General features: G+C 47.8%; 1 protein-coding gene across 3 annotated transcripts in view; it reads right to left on the bottom strand.

Moving 5' to 3' along the window:
* CSTPP1 (centriolar satellite-associated tubulin polyglutamylase complex regulator 1) overlaps nucleotides 1–23,671 on the bottom strand; it is a 194,572-nt gene that overhangs the window by 9,750 nt on the left and 161,151 nt on the right. For all 3 annotated transcript variants that reach the window (XM_047690262.1, XM_047690261.1, XM_047690263.1), the window contains one exon: nucleotides 13,703–13,787. In XM_047690262.1, coding sequence (XP_047546218.1) covers nucleotides 13,703–13,787 — 85 coding nt within the window. The remainder of the gene's footprint in view (nucleotides 1–13,702; nucleotides 13,788–23,671) is intronic.

Raw genomic sequence — 23,671 nt, 5'->3', positions numbered from 1 at the left:
ATCTCCCTTCACTGCCTTGTGTCAGAGGATCCCCAAACTGGCACCTGGATCGGCTTCAGAGAGAGCCGGCCCTGCACACCTCTGGGGGTTGGGGTGGTGGTAGAGAGGGGAGAACGTCAGGGGCCCCTGCAGCTGTGCGAGGCGGCTGGCCCTGCTTCTGGGGCTCCCCGAAGAGAGGAAGCGTTCCTCCATCTAGTCTTTAGTCATAGTAAAGACAATGATAGGAATAGGGGACCCGTACTGAGTACCTACTTCATGGCAGGCCTTGTGCGAGGTATTTAACTACATTAATTTTTATTCCACAACATTCCTATGAGGTAGGTCTTGTAATTACGTACATTTTACATGTGAAGGGACTAAGTCTCAGAGAAGTCGGCTTGGCGAGACCACATAGTTGGGGAGTTTGCTCTACTCCACAGGCCATGGTACTTTCCATTAGGTCACACTGCTTCTTCTATTTATTTATTATTTTTTTAAGAAGATTTTTATTTATTTGCAAGAGACCAAGTGCATGCCTACAAGAGCGGGGAGTGGCAGAGGCAGAGGGAGAAGCAGACTCCCCAGTGAGCCGGGAGCTGTACTGGACATGGGGCTCCATCCCAGGACTCTGGGATCATGACCTGAGCCAAAGGCAGACACTTAACGACTGAGCCACCCAGGCGCCCCTCACACTGCCTCTTTTAAAATAAAGATATAGAATAGAAAAACTAACATTTTATTTCTTAATCTATGTGGCTAACTTATTTTCTTTCTTTCCACCTATATTTTAAGGCCTTAATATTTCTCATGTAGCTCTTGGGGAAGAAAAAAATCTGCCCAACTAGGAGAGTTGAACATTAAAATTCCAGCTGGAAAAAATTCAAGGACGGAGGGCGGACAGAAGCAATGCTGCTGGTAGCCACCGGGGGGCCCCCTGGTCCCTCCATCAGTGGCTCCTGGGACCAAGTGCTGAGCCATAGCCCAGGTAGTTGTCCCCATTTCTCCTAACCTACGAGAACCCAGGCAGGCAGAAAGGAAAAGACAGAGAGAGAGAGAGGGCACAAAGCCCAGATTCTGATATCTGGATGGGGAGGGAGAGGCGACAGAGGGCAGAGATAAGGCAGGTAGGGCAGGCTGCGGTTAGCAAAGACATCCAAACTACAGAGGAGGAGCGAGCTCTCCAGGAGCGCATGGGTTGGGGGTGGGGGTGGGTAGAGCCGCCGCCGCAAAGCTTTTCCAAACCAGGCACAATCAGAAAAGAAAAAGGTCCTTGCGGAGGGAAGCCAGTGACCTTTCCTTCCTGCCCTACCCCCAGGACAGCTAAGAACCCGAATGGCCTGAAGTTAATTACTAGGGAAGAGCACTGGGCTGAGAACGTCCCCAAGCAGGAAACCGCGAAGGGGAGCCAAAGCCTTTGAAGATGTTACTTGGCTTCTCTTCTTTATCATCAACCTGGACCCAGTGCTCGTTTATAGCAACGTATTCCTTCTTTCTTTATTTCTTCATTTATATTGCGATACAATTCAAATACCATAAAACTCCCCCTTAAAAACGCACGGTGTTTTTCAGTATGTTCACGAAGTTGTGCAACCATCACCACTGTCTAATTCCAGAAGTTGTTATTCTCGCTAATCAGCATGCTCCGGAGACAGGCCCGGCCACACCAGGGCTTTGAAGCCAATTGCCATAAGCATCTTCCTCTCTCAGCCGCAGAAAGGACTAGAAGCTGCAAAAAGGGCCCGCCCTACCAGCTTCGGAATGGCCTACAGCCTTCTGTCGGGGCCATTCTTAACTGGGAACACTAGCAGCCTCTTTTCAGTTGGGCAGCTGGGGAAGGGGGCAGCTGTCAGAGGGCAGGAGACCCACCATGTGAGTGTGGCAGGCTCCGTGGGAGCAGGGCGGTGCTTTGGCGGACACTGGTCAGGAGGGATCGGCAGGCTGGTTGGGGGAAGCAGACCGTGGCGGGGCTCTCTTCCTCCTTCTGAGCGACACGTGGCTGGGTCCCAGCAGCGCGCGTGCATAGGACGGAGGGGTTTTCTCAACTGCGGGCTGTGCGACTGGCTGCCCAAACAGCCCCCTGGATCTCAGCTCTCAGGGACAGCAACACAGCTCCCTCTTCCGCTCAGCCTGAGACCTTAAGTCCTGCGGGCTTCCTGGAAGCGGCCTCCCTTGCCCGCACAGCGATCAGTCACCAGGTCCACAGCCCCCTCCAATGCCCACCTCCACGTCTTTCTTGTGCGCCACTGGATGACCTCCTGCCCGGCTTCCTGCCGCGACACTTGCCTCCTTGTAGTTGACGAGCCACACTGTGGTCACAAAAACTTTTTCTTTAAATGCGATTTTGATGGGTGCTTGGGTGGCTCAGTGGGTTAAGCCTCTGCCTTCGGCTCGGGTCATGATCTCAGGGTCCTGGGATGGAGCCCCGCATCAGGCTCTCTGCTCAGCGGGGAGCCTGCTTCCCCTTCTCTCTCTGCCTGCCTCTCTGCCTACTTATGATCTCTCTCTCTGTCAAATAAATAAAATCTTATAAAAAATGCGATTTTGACAACAACTCTGTTTAAAGCCCTTCATTGACCTTAGAACAGGATCCGACATTCTTAACCTGGCTTATGAGCCCACAAGATCCGCTCCCTGCCTCCCCTCATCCCTCTAGGTGTCCTGGAGGCCACAGGCAGCCTCTCCCACTGGATTCTGGTCATACTGACCCGTAACAGCCTTCCCAGTGCTCCCTCCTTCCTCATACCTTCCGAGCAGCCAGTGCCCCTGCCCTGCACGCCACCCTCCTCACCTACCTGAAGCCCACTCCTTCTTCGCATCGTAGCCTGCAGGCTTCCCCACTCCACACGCAGAGGTAGGCCCCTCTGCTACCAGCTTCCACCGTTCCCCGGGACCTCCTCGTCCTGTTCATGTCTCTCTTCGCCCCGGGACTCTGAGTTCCACCTGCTCACACCTGTGTCCCTCAGGCATGGCTTGTCTCCAGGGTCTGGCACGTGCAGGGCCCATAGTAGGTGCTCGGCTAGTATTTGTCGAATGAAGGAAAACATGAACACATGCGTGGGGAGGGCCACAGTGCTCTTTTCCTTTCCCCTGGCCAGCTGACATCTGGATACTCCATTCAGTCAGGAGAGTCCACTGAAGAGGAACAAGCTAGGGTCATGGGATAGGGGTGGCGACCGCGTCAGACAAATGACTGCATGTAGATCCTTCGGCTTAGGAGAAAAGACTCAGGAAGAAGTGTGGGTTGAGACCCGACTCTTCTTTTTTTGTGGGGAGGGGTGGGCAGAAGGAGGGGGAGAGAGAGAATCCCAAGCAGGCCTCCATGACCCTGAGATCGTGACCTGAGCGGAAGCCAAGAGTCAGACGCCCAGGCGACCTGAGACCTGACTCTCGAGGACCGGCCTCTGAGGAAGATGTGACAGGGACCTGAAGCCTGGCCCTAGAAGACCTTCTACCTGCTCAGCTCTGTGATTACAGCTGCTCTGTGAAGGAGTGAGCGGCCTGTGGCAGAGGCTCCTACTTCCCCAAAGCACGAAGGAGCTTCTTCCCGCTCGGACAGAGTGTGTGGTCCCAAGGGTGGGACAGAACGGGCAGCTTTTCTGTCAGTGCTGGTTCCGCAATTTGCTGTTTGAAGGGCCCGTGGCTGCAGAAACGCCTCAGAGACTTACACAAAGAAGCTTTTAGAAACATTACATGTTGCACTGTCCATCTCCAAACGAATGCTCGGACCCATGAAAACTTCTGGGTCTCTGGCAGTGGAATCTTGGCAAAACTGTGGGAAAAAGCAGGCAGGAGGTGACAGGCCTGTCTTTGTCTTTGGTGACAGGGACCGCCCCAGGTTGTAGGCCTTGCTTCCCACAGGCAGCTTCTTCAGCCTGGGCTCACACTTGTCACTGCTGCCAGAGGGCTCATGAAGGAATCGCCTGGAAACCAGGTCATCCCCATGTGCTGTTTTCCAGTTGATGGCAGTTGGCTCCGCACCCCTCGCCGCCAGAGGCCTCCTGCTAACGTGCCAGCTGCTCTGACACCTGGAGGAGCCTGGCGGCCACTACTTTGAGATGGAGCCAACAGGGAACCATTGCCAACAAGAGTGTGTACGCGGCTATTGGACTGTGGAAGGTTCCTTGCAGGCCGTGCCGCAAGTCTGGAGAGGGGGCTGTGGGAGAGACGTCAAGGCAGTGCCGTTCAGGTGTGCTCTGAGTGGAACCATGTGGAGGGTGGAGTCTGGGGCAGGCAACGTTCTGGAATGAAGAAGGGACACTTGGCAGGGTCAGGGCTAACTCTGAGAGGGCCGGCCCTTCTCTCCCTCCCTTGCCTGCTTCCAACAGCTGGGACAGGCTGGCTGCCCCGGGGTTAAGTGGGCGCCGAGGAAGCGACAGCTTTCAGTCCGAACCTACTGACTTGCCAACTTTCTGTTCACCCCATGGGTCAGTGTCCCCGGACTCATGGTGTGAGCTGTCCCGGCCTGCCTGGAGATCTGTGTTGCCAGCAGCCGGGGGAAGGGAGGCCAGCTCCACCACTCCCTGGCCCCATTATCATGTTTTTCTGAGCATCTGTGTCCTCGTCTGAAGAGAGGAGCTGATCACAGCTCCCATTTCATAGGATTCTGGTGAAAAGTCCATACGAGGCTGCACTGTGTTTTGTGTGTAATGAACACTCAAAATAAGCGTGAGCTGCTATCAATAAGTGTATTCCAGTTGGCTGAAGGTGCTGGAAGAGCTCAAAATAGCAAATAAAAATAGAGCTTGGAGGAAGCGAGTGCTACCAGTGCCCAGCCACACGGAGGCTCTCGGGCGGAAGCCAGCTATCTAGTTTCGAGCCCACTTTGCGGGGAAACCGGTCCTCAGCCAGAAAGAAAGAGCCACCATTCATGATGGCACCTCTTTTGGAAGTCAGACGCCCGGGGTCTGTCATGGGTGAAGCGGGTCCCCCAGCGTGCTGGGACTCACGGTGCATCGGCGGGCTGTGCCTTCAGATCCCCGAGTGAGGATGAAACCACGCGATGGATTCATCCTCGCCCAGGAGGATGGGCCACCTCCTGCGGCTGGGGGGAAGAAGCTGCTGCTGAGGCTTCCAGGGACACTTCCTTTAGGTCATCTCTCTTCTGGACTGTGGGGGGTGCACCCTCATACTGCACGAGTTGCCAGGGTCGTCCGGGTCACCGCTTTCCCCTGGCTCTAGCCTGCATCTCTAGGGTATCCCGAACCCCACCTGTCCGGCAGTGCCTAAGCAGCTTGATCCAGAGAGCGCAGACAATCGAACAACAATGGTTAATATTCATTAGGGCCTTACTGTGTCCGTTAGCGACACCCTTAACAGTAAGGAACATACACCCGTCATTTCTTCTCATATTAATCCTAGGAGGTGAGCTCAAGGAGTATCCTCGTATCCTCACTGAGAACACACAGGTTCAGAAAGATTCAGAAACTTGGCCAAGGTCACAGGTCAAAATGTAAGAGCTGCAATTCCAACACAGGTCTCTGACCCTAATTGCAGCTGCGCCTGGAAAGAACACGGAGGCTCTGTGCTCTCTAGTGGCAGTCACACCTTCCTGGGGGCACGGTCCCTTCTGCCACTCCCGGAGGAGTTTGTTCGCAGTGTAGAGCACTTGCCTGCTGTTGGGCGGGGAAACTGAGGCCCCGTGCTGTTTCTCCCTGGCAGAGCTTGAAAGCCCAGGCTCAGCCATTTCAACCCCATTATCCCCGCCCCTCCCAAGGAGCCCGGCGGCTGGGGGCCAACTGTTTCACGCTCTTAGGAAGAATGCCAAATCCAATGCATGGCCTCATAGGACCCTCATTTCCTCTTCTGGTCCCCAAACTCCTCAAACTCCAGAACCACTGGCTTCTCGAAGCTCTGCTAGGTCATCACTGGTGAGAGCCTGGCATCTCCCTCCCACTGTTCTTCCTGTCCCCATCACTCCCGGCCTCATCCTACCCATCCCTTTTGTTTTACTTTATTTATTTTAAGATTTTATTTATTTATTTGACACAGAGAGAGAGAGAGCACAAGCAGGGGGAGTGGGAGAAGGAGAAGCAGACTTTCTGCTGAGCAGGCAGCCTGATGTAGGGCTCCATCCCAGGACCCTGGGATCGTGACCTGAGCCAATGGCAGATGCTAAACTGACTGAGCCACCCAGGCACCCACCACAACAACAAAAAAAGTTGTGAACTTTTTTAGATTTGCTTAAATTGCCTCCACGTGATGGGACCAATTTGTACCCCACCAGCACTTTCTGAGCGTTCCCCATCCTCCCCAGTGCCTGTGCTACCAGACTTTGGAATTTAAAACTTCGGTCATTTGATGTGAGATGGCATCTTGATTTAATTGGCATTTCCCTGATTCCTAGTGAGTCTGGGCACAAAAATGTGCGCATATGCTTAGGAGCTGTTAGGGTTTTCTGCGCCTGCTCAGATAGGCCTTGCATAATGGCTTGGATTATTTTTCTACTTCTTTGTCTTTTCCTTATTGATTGTAGGAGTTCTTCATAAGAACTTTTTTAGACTAACAATTCTGCATACCAATCTATTGTTAATTATACACCAAAATATCCTTTTTTAGTCTCTGGCTTATCTTTCAACTTTGTTTATGCTTTCGTTGAGCAGAAAATTTTAAATCTTTTTTTTTTTTTTTTTTTTAAAGATTCGTTTGCTTATTTCAGAGAGAGACAGGGCAGGGGGGAGGATAGAGGGAGAGAAAATCCAAGCAGACTCCCCACTGAGCACAGATTCCCACGTGGGGGTCAATCTCAAGAGCCATGAGACCACGATCTGAGCCCAAACCAAGAGTAGGATGCTTAACTGACCGAGCCACCCAGGTGCACCTTGACTTTCTGGATTTTAAGAATTCTTTTACCTGCTAGCCATACATATATTTCCCTCTCTTTTGTAAGTATTATAGTTTTGCCCTCCACACATAGGTCTGTCATTTATGTGAAAGTGGCTTCTGAATATGATATGAAATGGGAAGCTAACTTTATTTTTTTCTATATGAGTAACCAATTGCCCCATCAATGCTTATTGAATCATCTTTTCCCCTACTCCTCTGCAATAATACCTTTTTATATATCAAGTTTTTATAAATGTGTGGGTTTGCTCTGGTCTGCTATGATGCCTTTGTCTGTCCTTACTCTAGGACCATACTATCTTAGCTATGAAGGCCTCGTAACTAAGCCTTGATAGCTGTTAGGATGTGTCTGTCTCTTACTAATCCATTAGGCCACAAACTCAACATCTCTTCCTCCCGGAAAAGCCTTTCATGATTCCCCAGGTTAGGTCTTGTCTCCTGTTTGTATGTTCCTACAGCACTTGGCACTTCATTTACGTAATGTCTGTGGCTCTGTCAGTTTGTAAGTTCCTTGAGGCGTAGAATGACATCGAATTTGCCTGCCCTTAGCCTCTCCACAAGCATAATGACCAGCACATAAGAGGCACTTGATAAATATTTGGTGAATGAAAGAACGGAGGCGGAAAAGATGACCTGTTTTGGCAAAAGACCTTTTGGTGGCAAGCTGGGGAAGATATCTAGGCAGAAAGATATTGCCAGGCAGAGGCATAAAGACAGACACCAAGAAAGCATAAAGCTGTCTCCTCCGTGCATGGCGTTAAGTCTGGAAGATAGCAGATGCTCAGGAAACATTTGAACAATGAATTTGGCTATCACTCCCTATGCACTCATTAAAATTTTTTTAAAATAGGTGATATTTTTTGAGGGCCGTGTGACAGGCATTTTTACATGCATTATTTCATTAAGTCCTAAAAACTATTTTATGGGGCAGGTGTTATCATTATTTCCATTTTACAGATGAAGAAACTGAGGCTTAGAGAAATTGCTCAGTGTCGTAGGCCAGTAAGTGAAGGAACTGGGATTTGAGTTCAGAGCTGTCTGGCTCCAGCATCCGAGTCCCTCACTGTTAGGTATCCAGCTTCTGTGACACAGCAGTCAGCTGAAAATGACCCTCTTAAACGGGGGTGAGTTGCTATGTCTAGAACCAGATTCTTTAGGAGCTGTGTGTTTTCGGGTCACTGTGTGTATTTAGCACATAACCATGATAAAAGAGGTTCCTGGTTAAGCATGTATTACTCACCAGGGAATCTGGCCTTCAGTAAGAAGTGAGTTAAATCGTGTTTTAGATGACAAGAGAGAGAAGGAACTGTAATTCCTTTGGGTGCAATCAGTTCTAAAATGCCAGGATGAGGGGCGCCTGGGTAGCTCCATCGGTTAAGCGGCTGCCTTCAGTTCAGATCATGATCCCAGGGTCCTGGGATTGAGTCCCGCATCGGGCTCCTTGCTCAGTGAAGAGCCTGCTTCTCCCTCTCCCTCTGCCTGCTGCTTCCCCTCTCTTAATCTGTCAAATAAATAAATAAAATCTTAAAAAAAAAAAAATGCCAGGATGAGACTGGCCTGTGATGCCCTGAGTCTGTACTCTTCCCAGTGTCATCCCAGAAGGTCGGCATCACCTGGGAAACTTCTGGATTATGAATTTTAGAGCCGCACCTCAGATCCGCCAAACTCCAGGGATGGAGTGCGCCATCTGGGGTTTCATAAGCCCTGCAGGGGACCCCGTGTCACTTGCACCTTGAATGGGTTCCAGGGGTGATGATCCTCTTGGCACAGGAGGGAGGAGGCCAGAGCCTGCACGCTAATCACCAGCAGTTTTCTCTTTACAGACTTTCTCTCATATGCATATTATTTTCTGACTGTTCCGAAATGAAAAAAGGCCAGAAAAATTGCCTTAGGGAGCTGAGGAAATTCTCGTTTATTTTATAAAAATCTGGTAATAATAATGCCAACATTACTTTAACAGCAAGAAACTATTATATATTGAATGTCTATAATGTGCTAAGCAATATATGTAACAAAATTATATATGTGTATATATATAATACACATAATATATATAATCTTATATAACTATATATAATATAAACACACATACATACAATTTTGTTGTTGTTAAAACTTACACCACCCTATGAATTAGTTACTATTATTCCCCATTTTACAGATACGGAAACAAGGCTTAGAGAAGTTATGAGAAATCCTCAGGCTCATCCAGTTAAAAGTGCTCCGGTGGCATGGACCCCCCAGGTCTTTCCAAGGCCATGATGCCTGTGCTCTTATAGGTCAGGGTTAGTACTACTACGTCCAACACTGAAAGTTTACTCTGTGCCAGGCATTCCCTTAAGTGCATGACATACTTCTTCAATTGTTACAACTATTATTCTTTCCATTTGACAAATGAGAAGACAGAGGCTCAAAAAAATTAAATAACTTTCCCAAGGACACAAGCTGGTAAACTGTGAAACCAGGATTTGAACTCAAGAAGTCTGGCTCCAACTGCATGCTCCTTGCCTTGGGGAAAGCCTCCCAGCGCGTGGAGGATGGAGGCAGAGGTTAATGCCGCCGCTGCAGGGATGAGTGAGGCGGAGGGCATCTGTGGCTAGGCCCGTCCTGCATCCCATTTGCTGTCTTTCCTTTCCTGTGCTTCCTGCTCGAACCTGCTGCCCCCCCGCCCGGCCCCAGTGCTTGTGGCCTATAAGTCAGGCACATGTGGAGACACCGTGCCCCCGAACAGGCTGTGGTGCCCAGCTGTTGTGGATGACATTCTCATCACAGACTGGAGCCTCCTTCTGTGGCCTGTCCCCAGACCTCAGGGCCCTGAATCAAGGCAGCCCAGCCATGAGATGGGAGAGTGCAAGGCCTCTTCTAGCAATAGGAATTGCCTTGGAGGCCCAACTACCCCCCACTGTGATTTTGATCAGAAGCCTGGCCTTGTGTGTGTGAGGAAGTTGGGATCTTGACCTTCAGGACAAAATAAAAATAGCTTAAACAATTAGAGAACACTTTCTGGGATACATACAACTTTTTCTATACACACACCAGCTGGAGCGAAGTGGGTAAAAAATGGCATTGGGGAGGCGGGGTTGACACAGAAACCTGAGACACAGGGAGCCAACAAACTTCCCCCAGGTCTGAATTCACCTCTAATTTCATAGCCAGGACCCTGAGGATGGCCCTAGGCCCTTCTGTTGTCTAACTCTGCACCCCCAGAATCCCCTCACACTGCTACTGATGAGGACTGGCTACAGTGCTTCCTCCTCAGATGGAAAGTCTGAATTTCCTATCACACAACAGGCGTCTTGGTGAGGAGGGGATGAGCTTTACTTCTGGCCACAGCCAGGGCAACACTACTCCAGAGGTCGGTTAGTAGGAGTAATTATAAGAATCTGTGATTTGGAGATGGCTGTGTTACTTCTACTGTAAACTCGAGGGCTTCCACGTATCAAATTGTTGGGAGGGAATGGGAGTGGGCGGGGCAAGTGCAATGCTATGGCCACTGGGGGTCGAAGACCGTTCGGAAGGTCACCCTCATTAACTTGCCTCCCACCTGTCAGAAAAGGAAGACAGAAGCCAAGGGGAGAGGTCACAGCGTGGTGGCAGGCAGTGATGGAGCCCAAGTGATCTTCTTCTAAGCCCAGCGCTAAGTCCTCGAGGACCAAGAACTGTATCTGCCGGTCACCGCACCCCAGTGTGCGTGAGAGCTCCTAGCACGAAACCGGCCCTTAAGAAACATTGGACGGGGGCGCCTGGGTGGCTCAGTGGGTTAAGCCGCTGCCTTCGGCTCGGGTCATGATCCCAGGTCCTGGGTTCGAGCCCCACATCGGGCTCTCTGCTCAGCAGGGAGCCTGCTTCCTCCTCTCTCTCTGCCTGCCTCTCTGCCTACTTGTGATTTCTCTCTGTCAAATAAATAGATAAAATCTTTAAAAAAAAAAAAAAAAGAAACATTGGACGGAATGAATTACTGACCCCTGCTGCGACAGGGATGAACCCCAAACACATGACGCCAACTGAAAGAAACTAGTCGCAAAGGACTGCATGTTGGATGAACTTATTTTAAAGATCTAGAACAGGCACATTTATAGAGACAGGAAGCAGATTAGTGGTTGCCCAGGGCTAGGGACGTGGGAGGGACTGAGGAGTGATGGCTAAGGGATGCAGGATCTCTTCTGGGGATGATTAAAATGTTCTAAAATTGACTGTGGTGATGAATCCAAATATCCTCTGCGAACATACTAAGAGCCATCGAATTTTATACTCTAAGTGGGTGAATGACATGGTATGTGAATTGTATCCCCAGAAGCTGTGAAAAAGTTGTGATGAACTGGGTGCCTGGGTGGCTCAGCGGGTTAAGCCTCTGCCTTCGGCTCAGGTCATGGTCTCAGGTCCTGGGATCGAGCCCCGCATCGGGCTCTCTGCTCGGTGGGGAGCCTGCTTCCTCCTCTATCTCTGCTGCCTCTCTGCCTGCTTGTGATCTCTGTCTGTCAAATAAATAAATAAGATCTTTTTAAAAAAATTGTGATGACTATATAAATAAATGGACAAATGAATATAGGATACAGTTGCTGACTTTTGTTCTTAGAGTTACTTACAACTACGGACTACTAGAACCATGTAAAATTCCTGATAAGGGAGATCACTCCTATGTGCATTTGGTCGGGAGACACGTATGGAATGTGTAGCGTGTGTCTGGGTATTAGGTGCTCTGCTGAGCGACAGGGGTCCCGCAGCAGCCAAGACTGGCAGAGACCCCGCCTGCCCCCATGGAGTGCACACAAATGAACTCTTCCTTTTCTCCTTTTGTCTAGGAATTTTTTAGTTAGAGATCATGGTTGATTTTTATCATTCAGTGATGTGGAAATCATAGTACAATCTTTAAGAGTACTGAGTCCCCCCCCCCAAAATTTTGGGGCTGAATCTTCTTTAAAATGATCTGACCCCCAATCATTTCCTATCATTGGAAATCGGAAGGTAACTCTACTTGGCTGTTTTTACTTACTTATTTATTTTTAATAAAAGACTTTATTTATTTATTTGACAGAGAGAGAGAGAGAGAGAGAGATCACAAGCCGGGGGGAGGAGCAGGAAGGGGGAGAAGCAGACTCCCCGCTGAGCAAGGAGCCTAATGTGGGACTCCATCCCCGGACCCTGAGATCATGACCTGGCTGCCTTTAAATTGCAAGAGATAATCTCCCACATTTTATATTCAACTATGGGGAAAAAAATCTAAATCTCCTTTGGCTGGCAGGCAAGTTAAAATGATAAAAGCTGAACTGCAGATTTGGCAGTGGCCGACTGGCCCCGGAAGAATAAGTACCCACGGAACAATGAGGAGAAGATTTGGGGGCACATGATCACAAAACATGTTTTGCACGTGACCAGCAAAATCAGCCCATGAGCCGAACATGAGCAGAACAGCCTGCCCCAATGGGAGGCTGGTGCCCGTTGCTGGTGGCAGAGGACTAGCTGGCGGAGGAGCCGGTTGGCTCATTTTAGAAGGACTAGGATGGTTCTTGGGGTAGAGCAGCCAATGCAGTTGTGGTTTCGCTGGGTCGAACTACCACACAGAAATGATTTTGCCATATGAGCAGGTATGAGCATGAGGAGGTTAAGAGCAAAGTCTCTGGATGCAGGCAGCCTTGGGTTCAAGTCATGCCTCTGCTACTTCCAAGCTTTCAGTAAATTCAGGCCACCTCTTCAAGCCTCTGCTTCCTATTTTTTTTTTTTTAATTGAGTTACATCAGTTTCCTCTTCAGTAAAAAAGGAAGGTAACAGTTCTTGTAAGGATTGAGTGAGATAACTAAAATAAATGAATTTAAATGAGACAATGAAGGTAAATGCATATATTATGATTTAGGTAAGATGGGCATTTCAGAAACTATTATGAAGGCTTTACTTTTTTAGAGCAGTTTTCGGTTCATGGCAACGTGGAGGGGAAGGTGCAGAGATTTCCCGTAGGCTCGCCGCTCCCACCACAGCCTCCTCCGCTGTCAACATCCCGCACTGCGCCCGAGTGCGACGTTGCACAACTGAAGAGGCTACACAGACACGTCATTATCACCCGAAGTCCATACTTTACATTACCCTTTGCTCCTGCTGTTGTATGTTCTATAGCTTTGGACAAATGTATAGTAGGGACAGGTATCCATTACGTATAGTACAATATCGAGTGTTTTCCTAAACATCCTCTTTTATGGCAATTTTAGACAACACAATTTTTGAAATCCTTCCATCTGTCACCTTAGCTCAAATTCCGTGTTGAGGAAAAGTTAACGAAGGCAAAGTCCAAAGACTTCACTTGGTTAAAAAAATGAATGACTGTGAAGCCAAACGCAGAAATTAGGGGCTTCTAAACTATTTCTGCCAAGTCTTCCTGGTTCTGGACAAATCTTAAAAATCTTTTAGCAGAAATAATACAATTTACCTTTCCCTCACATGGGCTTTATCACCTTCGTGCCTTTCCAGTCTCCAACCTCAAGCCTCTCCACTGGTCGCTGCCAACTCTTGCCCCTTCTCTTCTCAGAATATCCTCTAGAGGTTTCTCTCTCTCTCCCTCTGTGTGTGTGTGTGTGTGTCTCTCTCTCTCTGTGTGTGTGTGTCTGTGTCTGTGTTTGCGTCTTCATCTCGCCACCCCTCAACTCTATCTGCAGACCCGAAGTCTCCCCACAGAAACCACAAAGGATCATTTGGTTTCCCTTTGGCAACTGCAGAAAGGGAGTATTACGTTTTGGGGCAAATCCCAAATAGACCCCTGACAAATGCCAGTTTCTCCCTAATGGTTTTTTAGTCTACCTAATGGTTTTTTTGGTTGTTTGTATACATTTCAGGTTTCTCTATGAAGCCCTGGTGCACAGAGGGCTGAGTTGGCTTCTAGAGCCCAGGGACGTACCTGGCCGCTTTCTGAGTGAGCTCCAGGGGGAAATCCGGGCACAGCAGTTGCAGCAAACAGTGATACTCTCTCATGGTCAGCAAATCTGAAGTTGAAATGGAGAGGAACATGTTAGGTGTCTGTGTGGGAAGGCATTGGTCTCTCTTTGGCCCATTCCCGGTTTCAGACCTCATTGAGGTAGAGCTCCTCTTACAAAGGTGAGTCAGTGTTGTGGGTGCACTAGCCACCAACCTCCAGCAGTGAGATTTTTAAGTTCACTGTTTCTACAAAGGCCTTCCTGGGTGGAAAGTACCCAGCTACAACACTTTGGCTAAAGAAGTTTCACTGGTTTGAAAAATGGTGGGGCTTGAAAAGGGAACAAGAGGAGTACCTTGATTAGCCTTCTTAGTTTGGTTTTCCTTGTGTATGAAAACCCACAAGAATGAGCCGTTTCAAAGCTGGTTAAATCTGCTGAAAGTCTCTGGCATAGTAACGTTCACCACAACATGCCCAAAGACCATCCACAGAATATCTGGAAGCACTAGTAAGGCAAACTCAGTCTTGGAATATATGGAGAAGAATACATCATAGCAACCCACAGGCCTTATTACTCTGTCATCCAGGATTGCACACAATCTGGTCATCCTGTTATAAGAAGCCAAGACAAATGCTCAAGATACACGATCAAGGAAACCAAATGGTTCCTGATATACAGAAGCAGTGCTCTGGGGGAGATGAGCCAGGATGAGGCTCTGTTAGCCCATCAGAAAACCCAGAGAGGTAAATCTCGGGATCCCAAGGGAGAGGACATACACCAATGTGTAAAGGTTGTTTTGCTACTGCATGGACCAAAGCCAAAGGTTTTAGATCAGTCAGGCGGCGGCAATCCACCAGTACTCTGTACACCAAAGCATTTCACATATGGGAGGACAAGCTAATGGTAAAGCAGGAGCAAGCAACCTGGAAGCCATCCTAACTGGGAGAGTGAGAAAAGGGAATCCAGAGGCCATGGCCACATTTGGGGAATGAAGATGATGATCATAGGCACTTGGTTTCTTTGGACCTAAGTTAGCCCAAGCCACAGGAATCCAGATCTCCTGCCCTGCTAGTTTGGTTGATGCTTTTCCAAGATAAAAACCCCAAGTCTCCAGGGAGAGGCCTGGGCTCCTACTACTTTTTCATCAAAGCTCAATTCAAGGTGGGGGCAGAGAGTTAGACTAACCACACTGCCAGAGTCAGGGACACCAAAGCAACAGACTCAGCGCCAATGTAGGTCAAAGGATCAAGATGGCTTTTGTGGCCTTCGTCTTGGCCACAATGGGGTGTGCACTTTCCTCTCCTAACTCGTCTGACCTCGGGCACAGCCTAGTTGGAGGTTTTGTTCTTCAAGGGATGGAGGAAGAGCCCCTCGTGGTCTTAGAGATTTGAGGTAAGGTGCAGGAAAGGTGAAGGCAGGGGAGAAAAGCTATTGAGTCTAATGGGTTCCCATGTTATTCTCACTCCAGAACTCCCCGTATAAAAAGGAGGGATTTCTTGCAGGAAGTAAATCCAGGAATACCTTGGAGACACTGTGGGTTTGGTTCAGATCCCCTCAATAAAGCAAATATCTCAATAAAGTGAATCAAATGAATTTTTTAGTTTTCCAGTGTATGTAAAAGTTACGGTTACACTAATCTAGTTACGGTTACACTATAATCTATTGAGTGTGCAATAGCATTATGTATAAAAATAGTACACACCTTAACTTAGAAATATTTTATTGCTAAAAAACGCTAATCATCGGGGCGCCTGGGTGGCTCAGTAGGTTAAAGCCTCTGCCTTCAGCTCAGGTCATGATCCCAGGGTCCTGAGATCGAGCCCCACATTGACGGTTCTTTGCGCAGCGGGGAGCCTGCTTCCCCCTCTCTCTCTGCCTGCCTCTCTGCTTACTTGTGATCTCTCTCTGACAAATAAATAAATAAAATCTTAAAAAAATGCTAATCATCATCTGAGCTTCCAGCAAGTTGTAATCACTGATCACAGATCAGCATAACGTTAATGAAAAGGTTTGAAATATTTCAAGAATTACCAAAACATGGCCCAGAGACTCGAAGTGAGCAATTGGTGTTGGAAAAATGGCACTGATCAACTTGCTCAATGCAGGATTGCCATCAACCTTCAATGTGTAAAAAATGCAATGTTGGCAAAGCACAAAGCTGCCTGCAAAGGAAGGTTCTATCTTTGAATCATCATTGCTTTCCTAGGCTAAGCTTTGGTGGACGTATCTAATATCATTTTTGGGGGTCCAAGTGTTTCACAGAAATCCACATTTGTCCCCCCAAATTACCTACAGGATATCCTTGGGAAGATAAACCAGGTAAAGGAAAATGAGAAGTCCAGAGAACTGTGTAACTCTCATATTAGTCAAGAAAAGACAAGGCTGGGCATCAGTTTCAGCCTCCTGGTTTCCAGACCCTCAGCTTTCTTTAGGATTTTTTTTTTTAAGTTTTTTAATTTATTTGACAGACAGAGATCACAAGCAGGCAGAGAGGCAGGCAGAGAGAGGAGGAAGCAGGCTCCCCACTGAGCAGAGAGCCCCATGAGGGGCTTGATCCCAGCATCCTGGGATCATGACCTGAGCTGAAGGCAGAGGCTTTAACCCACTGAGCCACCCAGGCGCCCCAAGGATCTTGATGATATAACTCATGTAGTTCAAATACTTGCTTCCAAGGACAGAAGAAAAACATAAAAATCATTCTGTATTTCTCTAGGGCAACAACACATCTTAGAAATACTAAATACATCAGAATAACAGAACATACCACGTTCACCACTTCTAGAACTTGACTTTCCTAAATGTAAAATGAGGAAGATAGTCAGATAAAGAAATGAATGAAAGTTCAGGCAAATGGAGAACTTCTGTCACCTTGATTGTGAAAAAGTTTTTTTTTTTTTTAAGATTTTATTTATTCATTTGACAGATAGAGATCACAAGTAGGCAGAGAGAGAGGAGGAAGCAGGCTCCCTGCTGAGCAGAGAGCCCAACATGGGGCTTGATCCCAGGACCCTGAGATCATGACCTGAGCCAAAGGCATCCACTTAAGTGACTGAGCCACCCAGGTGTCCCAAAGACAGCAGTTCTACTTCTATTAATGTAATGGCTGGATAATATCAAGGCCACTTGATTTTAAGGGAGAGACATCTGCTACTTGGAGACACTCCTCAGTTGTGTAGTGGGTAATGGGGGGCATGGTGAGTGGTAAGTCTTGTTCTAAAATCAGAACATTGATGAGCAAATAGAAGTTGTCCCCATCTTGTCCCGCAGGCTAGGGTTCAAATCTCAGCTCTGCAATTTACTGGTTATGCAACCTTGGGTAAATTGCTCAATCTCTCTAAATCTCAGTTTCTCATCTGTAAAATGGGAATGATGATGCTTACCTTTCAGGTTTGAAATCAAGATTAAAAGATGATGTCTATAAAGTAGTCAGCAGATTGTCTAGAACATAGTAACATGAAACAATGGGAGATATTTTAGTTTTGTTTTTAAATCCCGGGGGCAAAGATAGGAGAGAAGATGAGGAAGGTGCTCCTTTCTGAGTTTAAATGCTTAAACACCCAGGAGTGGTTTGCCTTGAGAATTCTGTTAGGTCGCTTGAACCAAATCTGTTTTTATCAAATTTTTATTTTTTTTTTTAAAGATTTTTTAACTTATTCATTTGAGAGAGAGAGAGAGCGCGCACCAGAAGGGGAAGGGTCAGAGGGAGAGGGCAGACTCCCCACGGAGCAGGGAGCCCGGTGCAGAGCTCCATCCCAGGATCCCAGGACCATGACCCAAGCCAAAGGCTGATGTCCAACGGACTGAGCCACCCAGGCGCCCCTGAACCAAATCTGTTTTTAATACTCTTTTGCAGTAGTCATTTGTTTACTATCACCATGGGCCTCCTCGGCTCCAGCCACTGTGTCATAGCAATGAACAAGCCAGCAGTCTCCCCACCTCCTGAGCTTACACTCAGACCCTAGTTAACCCTAAATGCTCACTTTGGGCCCTCTAAGAGCTCTTCAAGATCTCAAAGGCCCTTTCAGGCAAGGCTTTGTGCCTCAGGAAAAACGGTAATGAGACTGAATAGTCACTGAATTAGCTCACTTAACCTTCACAACAACCTTAGGAAGGAGACTCCATTATTCCCAGTCCCACTTCACAGATAAGGACATGGAGGCTTAGAGAGATGAAATGCAGTTGGCCCTTGAACAATGGGCCAATGAACAATGAGCACTACCCCTAACAATGAGTTAGGGGCACCAAACCCCTGTGCAGTCAAAAATCCCTATATAACTTTTGACTCCCCCCAAAACTTAACTACTCATAGCCTGCTGTTGATGAGAAGCCTTACTGATAACATAGTCAATTAACTTATATTTTGTATGTGTATTTTCCTATACTGCGTTCTTACAATAAAGTGAGCTAGAGAAAAGAAAATATTAAGAAAATCATAAGGGGAGGGTTGCAGGGGGAAGGGGGGTAGGGAGAGGGTGGTGGGGTTATGGACATTGGGGAGGGTATGTGCTATGGTGAGTGCTGTGAAGTGTGTAAACCTGGCGATTCACAGATCTGTACCCCGGGAGCTAATAATACATTATATGTTTATAAAAAAAATTTAAAAAATTATATATAAAAAAGAAAATCATAAGGGGAAAATACATTTACAGTACTGTACTAAAAAAAAAAAAATCCACGTACAAAGGGACCCGTGCAGTTCAAATTCGTGTTGTTCAAGGGTCAGTTGTCTTCTATCTGGTGAGTGAGAAAAGAAGGGTCCAGAGCCTGGGGGACAGGAAGGGAACATGGCTTCTCAGAGTGGAATCCTAGGCTGGGAGGGAAAGATGGGGGGTGTGAGGGCTGGGGGGGCCTTAATACCGACAGCCAGCATTTTCCGAGCACTTACCATGGGCAGACACTGTTCTTGCAAGGGTTTTCCTGTGTCGTCTCATTTAATCTTCACTATGGTTATCCCCATTTTACAGAGACAAAAACCTCAGGTCATGGATGCTTACGAGGCAGAAGTGGAATTCAAACTCAGGCAATTGGGCTCCAACGTTTACCCAACCAACTTTTTCAGCACCTTGATCTTATCAACCTTAATGTGGGAAGGCTTAAGAGCTTGTTTTTCCCTCCAAACAAACAGCAGGAACTAAATAGCTCCAGGTGAACTGGATCAAGGAGACAATTCAAGTGAATTGGGATTTTTTTTTCGTGTAAGGAGTTTAGTCTGAAAGGTTCTAATTACTGTCAACAGGAAAGACTGTAGCCCCAGCAGCAGAGCCAGTGCCCGGCCAGAGGCTACGGGAGGGTGGGGGATGGTTACACCTGCGCTCCCGGCCACGCCCGCCATTTCCCAGCCCCGCCCACCTGCCAGCCGCTCCTCCTCCTGGCAGGTGCAGGAAAGCTAAGCGGTTTGTACCAAGTGGTATGTACCGACAGATGCCTTCTCCAAAGGAACCCTACATCCCCAACCTGGAAAGCTTCAACCAGCAGGTCCTGAACGTTCAAAGGCAAAGGCATAAGAAGGCTTTGGTATAGGATAAAAATTAGAACACTCTCCACAAACTGGTGCGTTTCTTTCTGTGGGTGGTCAGAGCTGTTAAACATTCTTATTCTCCATCTTGTAATAATCCCAATGACTGTGTGCCTGGCTCTGGACCAGAGGTTTCTATGTCCTTGATCCTGTCCTTTCCAGAGACAGTATGGTGTTGCACTGGGCTCGTAGCATGGACTTCAGATTTATCCGGTGGGTCCAAATCCCACCTTTGCCACTAACTTCAAATTACTTGACCTGAAAGCTCTCTGTGCCTCAGTTTCCCCACCTATAAAATGAGGATAATGATGCACGACCATCATACAGGTTTTTTTTTTTTTAAAATAAAGGTTTTGTCAGAGAGAGAGGGAGAGAGAGAGCGAGTGCACAAGCAGGGGAAGCAGCAGGCAGAAGGACAAGCAGACTCCCCACTAAGCAAGGAGCCTGATGTGAGGCTCCATCCCAGGACACTGGGATCGTGACCTAAGCCGAAGGCAGATGCTTATCAACTGATCCACCCAGGCGCCCCCATTATACACTTGTTGTGAGTTAATATAAAGTACTTAGAACACTGTCTGGTCCATCAAAAGCGCTGTATTTGCTAATATTATTTTAAGAAATAAACTAGGGTTTCTTTAACTAAGGTTAACTGCCTTCTCAAGTAAACAGAGCGAGTCGGAGGAGGCTGAATGGTGATTCAGACCAAAGTTTGTGTAGCTCCAAAGGTCCTAAGAGCTCTACTCCTGCAGGTGGGAGCCAGCTGGTTTTCGGAGAACTTGACTTCTGATGGTAGGACCGTTCATGCCAGGTGACTGACAGACTTCCTGTCGAAGTTAAATATACAGATACCCTCCTGTCGGGCCACATATAATTGCGCAGGGCAACTGTATTAGTACAGTGCCCGGACTTTGTAATCAGACGACCTGGCTTCAAAGCCCGGCTTCACTACTTAGCCGCCAGTGTGATTTGGACAAGTTACACAACTTCTTGAACTTTGGTTTCCTCTTCTTTGAAATGTGAATAAGCACAGTACCTACCTAATGCGATTGTTGTAAAAAATCGAATAAGGCAATTTATTATTTTTAAACATTTTTTTAAAGTAACCTCTACCCCCAACGTGAGGCTCGAATGCACAACCCCGAGTTCAAGAGTCACATGTGCTTCCGGCAGAGCCAGCCGGGCGCCCAGAGGCAATTTAAATATAAAGAGCTTTTCTGAAAAAATTATTGAAGTGCTCAACAAATGGTAGGATTATTTTATAATTATTAACTGATGAAAACGTGGAGTCCTGAATTTAAGGAATCTTTAGACTTAACTTAAAGCCTTTAGCACAAGGCCTGGCACATAGTAGTAAATATTTGTTGGAGGAACGAATGAGCAAAAACAGGCATGATATAGTGACCCAGAGGAAAATTCAGAGGGACCAATTTCTGGTTATCATGTGAACACAGAGTTGGGGACTCTCCATGCACAGGAAACACATCTACAAATTTAGGGGGACATGAGGAGATGCTAGGAGCTCTAAGTGCTGAAAGTGGGGAATGTCTTGTTGGGTAGGTACCACAGCTCTCGGTAAACACACCACATCCTGGCAGGCGGACAACATTCCACGTGCTTGCTGACCCCAAACACCTTCTTACCAAGTGCTCCATCCAGTCAGCCTGCATATTTGATTTCATAGGAATATATCACCAACTGTATCATGAAAATCAGAGGAAGCCTAGGGTTTACTTCCCATTAATTCACTTTACCACTGTTACAACTCTAGCACGAATCCTGTAGTTTTCAGGATAACCAGGCCTCACGCAGAATATTCTTTTGTTGGTTGTTACCTCCACTGTAATCATACAGGGTGGTAGGTGAGGTTGTTTTGGCAAAGAAAAGAAGTCTAATCAGAAATGAACTGGTGCCCAAGAAACAGGCCTAACTTGTTCGTACCTCCTTCTTTCTCGGAAAAGAAGGATGAAGATCTTCTCTTGTCTTTTCTACATCTGGTCTGCCTTCTTGCTGTGGAAATTCCTGTCTCTGAAGCTCTGTGGGGGCAGCTTAGTCATCTCTACATCCTCCTGGAAGACCACCATGTGTGCCCACACATTTGCTCAGAAGAACTGTGGTCGGAGACTCAGACGCCTCTGCCCTTCCTGGGAAATGGTGCCTTTTCCAGGGTCAGAGTGGTGTCATTAAAGGAGACCAGTGGAGGAGTGCCCGACAGAAGGAACTGGGGCCATATCTTTGTCCCTTTCTCAGAGAAAGCCTTTCCCAAAGCTGAATCAAGTGGGGTCCAAGGGATGGGGGATGAAGTGGGGTTTGGTCTGAATTGATTTGTGTGGGTGCCTACATGTTGACGGCTGGGTGAGCTTGGGCCAGGACAAGAGCTAAAGATAATGAAATGCTACCAAGCCGTGGGGAATCCCAGTGGACTGAACAACCCCTAGTTGGTTGGCTGGATAATCTCAGTGGGAGGCCACAGAGGCCAGAGAACACCACAGCCCATGAGCGGACTCTCCAATTTTCAGTTGTAATTGTTTTTATGTTCTTTTCTGCCGGGCTTATGCTCATTCTAAATGGCACTCACCCTCAGCCAGCCTACTCTGCCAAGAGATGCTCGGAAGGACATGGGTAGTTAGGGGCATGACCACAACGCCCCTTCCTACCCCCAGGGCCCTGAGGCTTTGGTACCAGTTCGCAGCTGAGTAAATACTTCTCAGTGCTACTCGGCAAGGCGGGGGAAAGGAGTGAGGGAGAGTGGGGAGGAGAGGAGAGGAAGGAGGCAAGACTGTCTGACAGCTTCACTCTCCATGTAGCATGTGGTCCCACCAGTCACAGGAAGATTGCTAACGCCTAGAGCCATGTTCCTGCCAAGCAAAGCCCCAGAAGAAGAGCAGGCCGTGTTCTTAAGTTTTGTCTTTTTTGACAGCACTGTTGTTTTATATTATAAATGGAGGGCAGTGATCATTAGTTCACTGAAAGGGAAGCGATTTTATGAAAGGAATGAGAAGCCCTGACTTCCATTGACACCTGTGGAGTAGAGGAGTTGGGCCATTATGAACACTATCCTTTGCCAACCCATTACTCCCCAGAGCATGTTTAATGCGTTGAATCAGGGGCAGAGAGCCAGATTCTTTCTTTCTTTATTATGACTAAGCCCAAGATCAAGGGACTCTTTCTGTTTGACCAGTATGTGCATTCTAGGCAAAGTCTTAAATCAAACAGTAACAATTACGTGGCAATTTTTAGAAAGAACAAAACAGACTCCCCAGGAATTGTTTATATTATCAAGGATTTAAAGAAATGTGAGCATTTCTAGTCAGGGTCTGAAAATTCTTCCACGGGGACTGTGTATGGCACAGCCTGGCCATCTGCTCTGGTTGTGAGGCTAAACCTGGGCTGTCCCTAGCTCCCACTGTGGAACTGAACCACAGGTCTGATCTGATCTAATCTGATAAGGATCCCCCATACCACGTTAGACCCTCTCTTCTGCTCATCATGGTGGAGCTGTTGGGAGTTTGAGGACCAAGGCAAGGCTTGGCTCTGGGGAGGACGCCGTCTTGGGCAGCTTTGGTGACATGAACCACAGCAGGCCACACATGGCCGGGGCGGGCAGCCCCATGGCATTGTGGAAGGAGGCATCAGTGCCAGGAGAAATGAAAGCACCTCTCCAGTAGCAACAGGGCTGGCCACTCTGGCACGAGCACAGTCTCCTGACAATTTATTGAGGAAACGGGAGGCAGCTTTGGACACCAAAATGCACAGCCGGATCTTGGCACCGTAAGCTGTCGGAAGGTCCAGCAGCTTACCAGAGAAGCTATCTCAAGCCTCATATCTGCACCCATTCACATCTTGGTTAGAGACCAGCAAGCCCAGCTCTGCCAGGTGTTGCTACTTGACGTTTTTGTTGGAAATAGGAAGACAGGAAGTGCCCCATGCCACAGAGACTTCAGAACGAAGGTTGAATTCTTATCCGGGGAGAAGCGAGTGCTGTCTCGAAGTCCTGTGACCCAAACCTGTTCTGAACCGAACAGAAATGGTCCAAGAGACACAAGAGGTGGGGCGGAGATGGAACCTCAGTCCTCCTCCTGGTAACTGGGGGTGAGAGGAAACGTCCTGCCCTCTCAGTGGTGGTGTGTCTGGAAAACCTCACTCAACCTTTGAGAAAGAGGCAGTATTTTAAATTTCCTTACATGAGTTTTTATGACCAGAATGAGGGTTTTCATGTTGTTTTGAAGGGGGGAAAGGCCTGTTCTCCCACAGACACAGACACAGCCTGAGCTCTGCAAAGAACTAACCACATTATTCTGGGTACAACTCTTCTGGGCCTCTGTTTTCTCACCTTTAAATAAGAAAGATGTGCTATGTGACGGTTGAAAAAATATTTTAAAACTGATCACCTTTTCCCCAATGGAAATCTTATAATGAAACTCAATGTATAATGCAGGTA

This window comes from Lutra lutra, chromosome 10 (genome assembly GCF_902655055.1).
Source record: "Lutra lutra chromosome 10, mLutLut1.2, whole genome shotgun sequence".
NCBI classification, from domain to species: Eukaryota; Metazoa; Chordata; class Mammalia; order Carnivora; family Mustelidae; genus Lutra; species Lutra lutra.
Note: the sequence above shows the minus strand (reverse complement) of the source record. Positions and strands in the feature narration are given on the sequence as shown.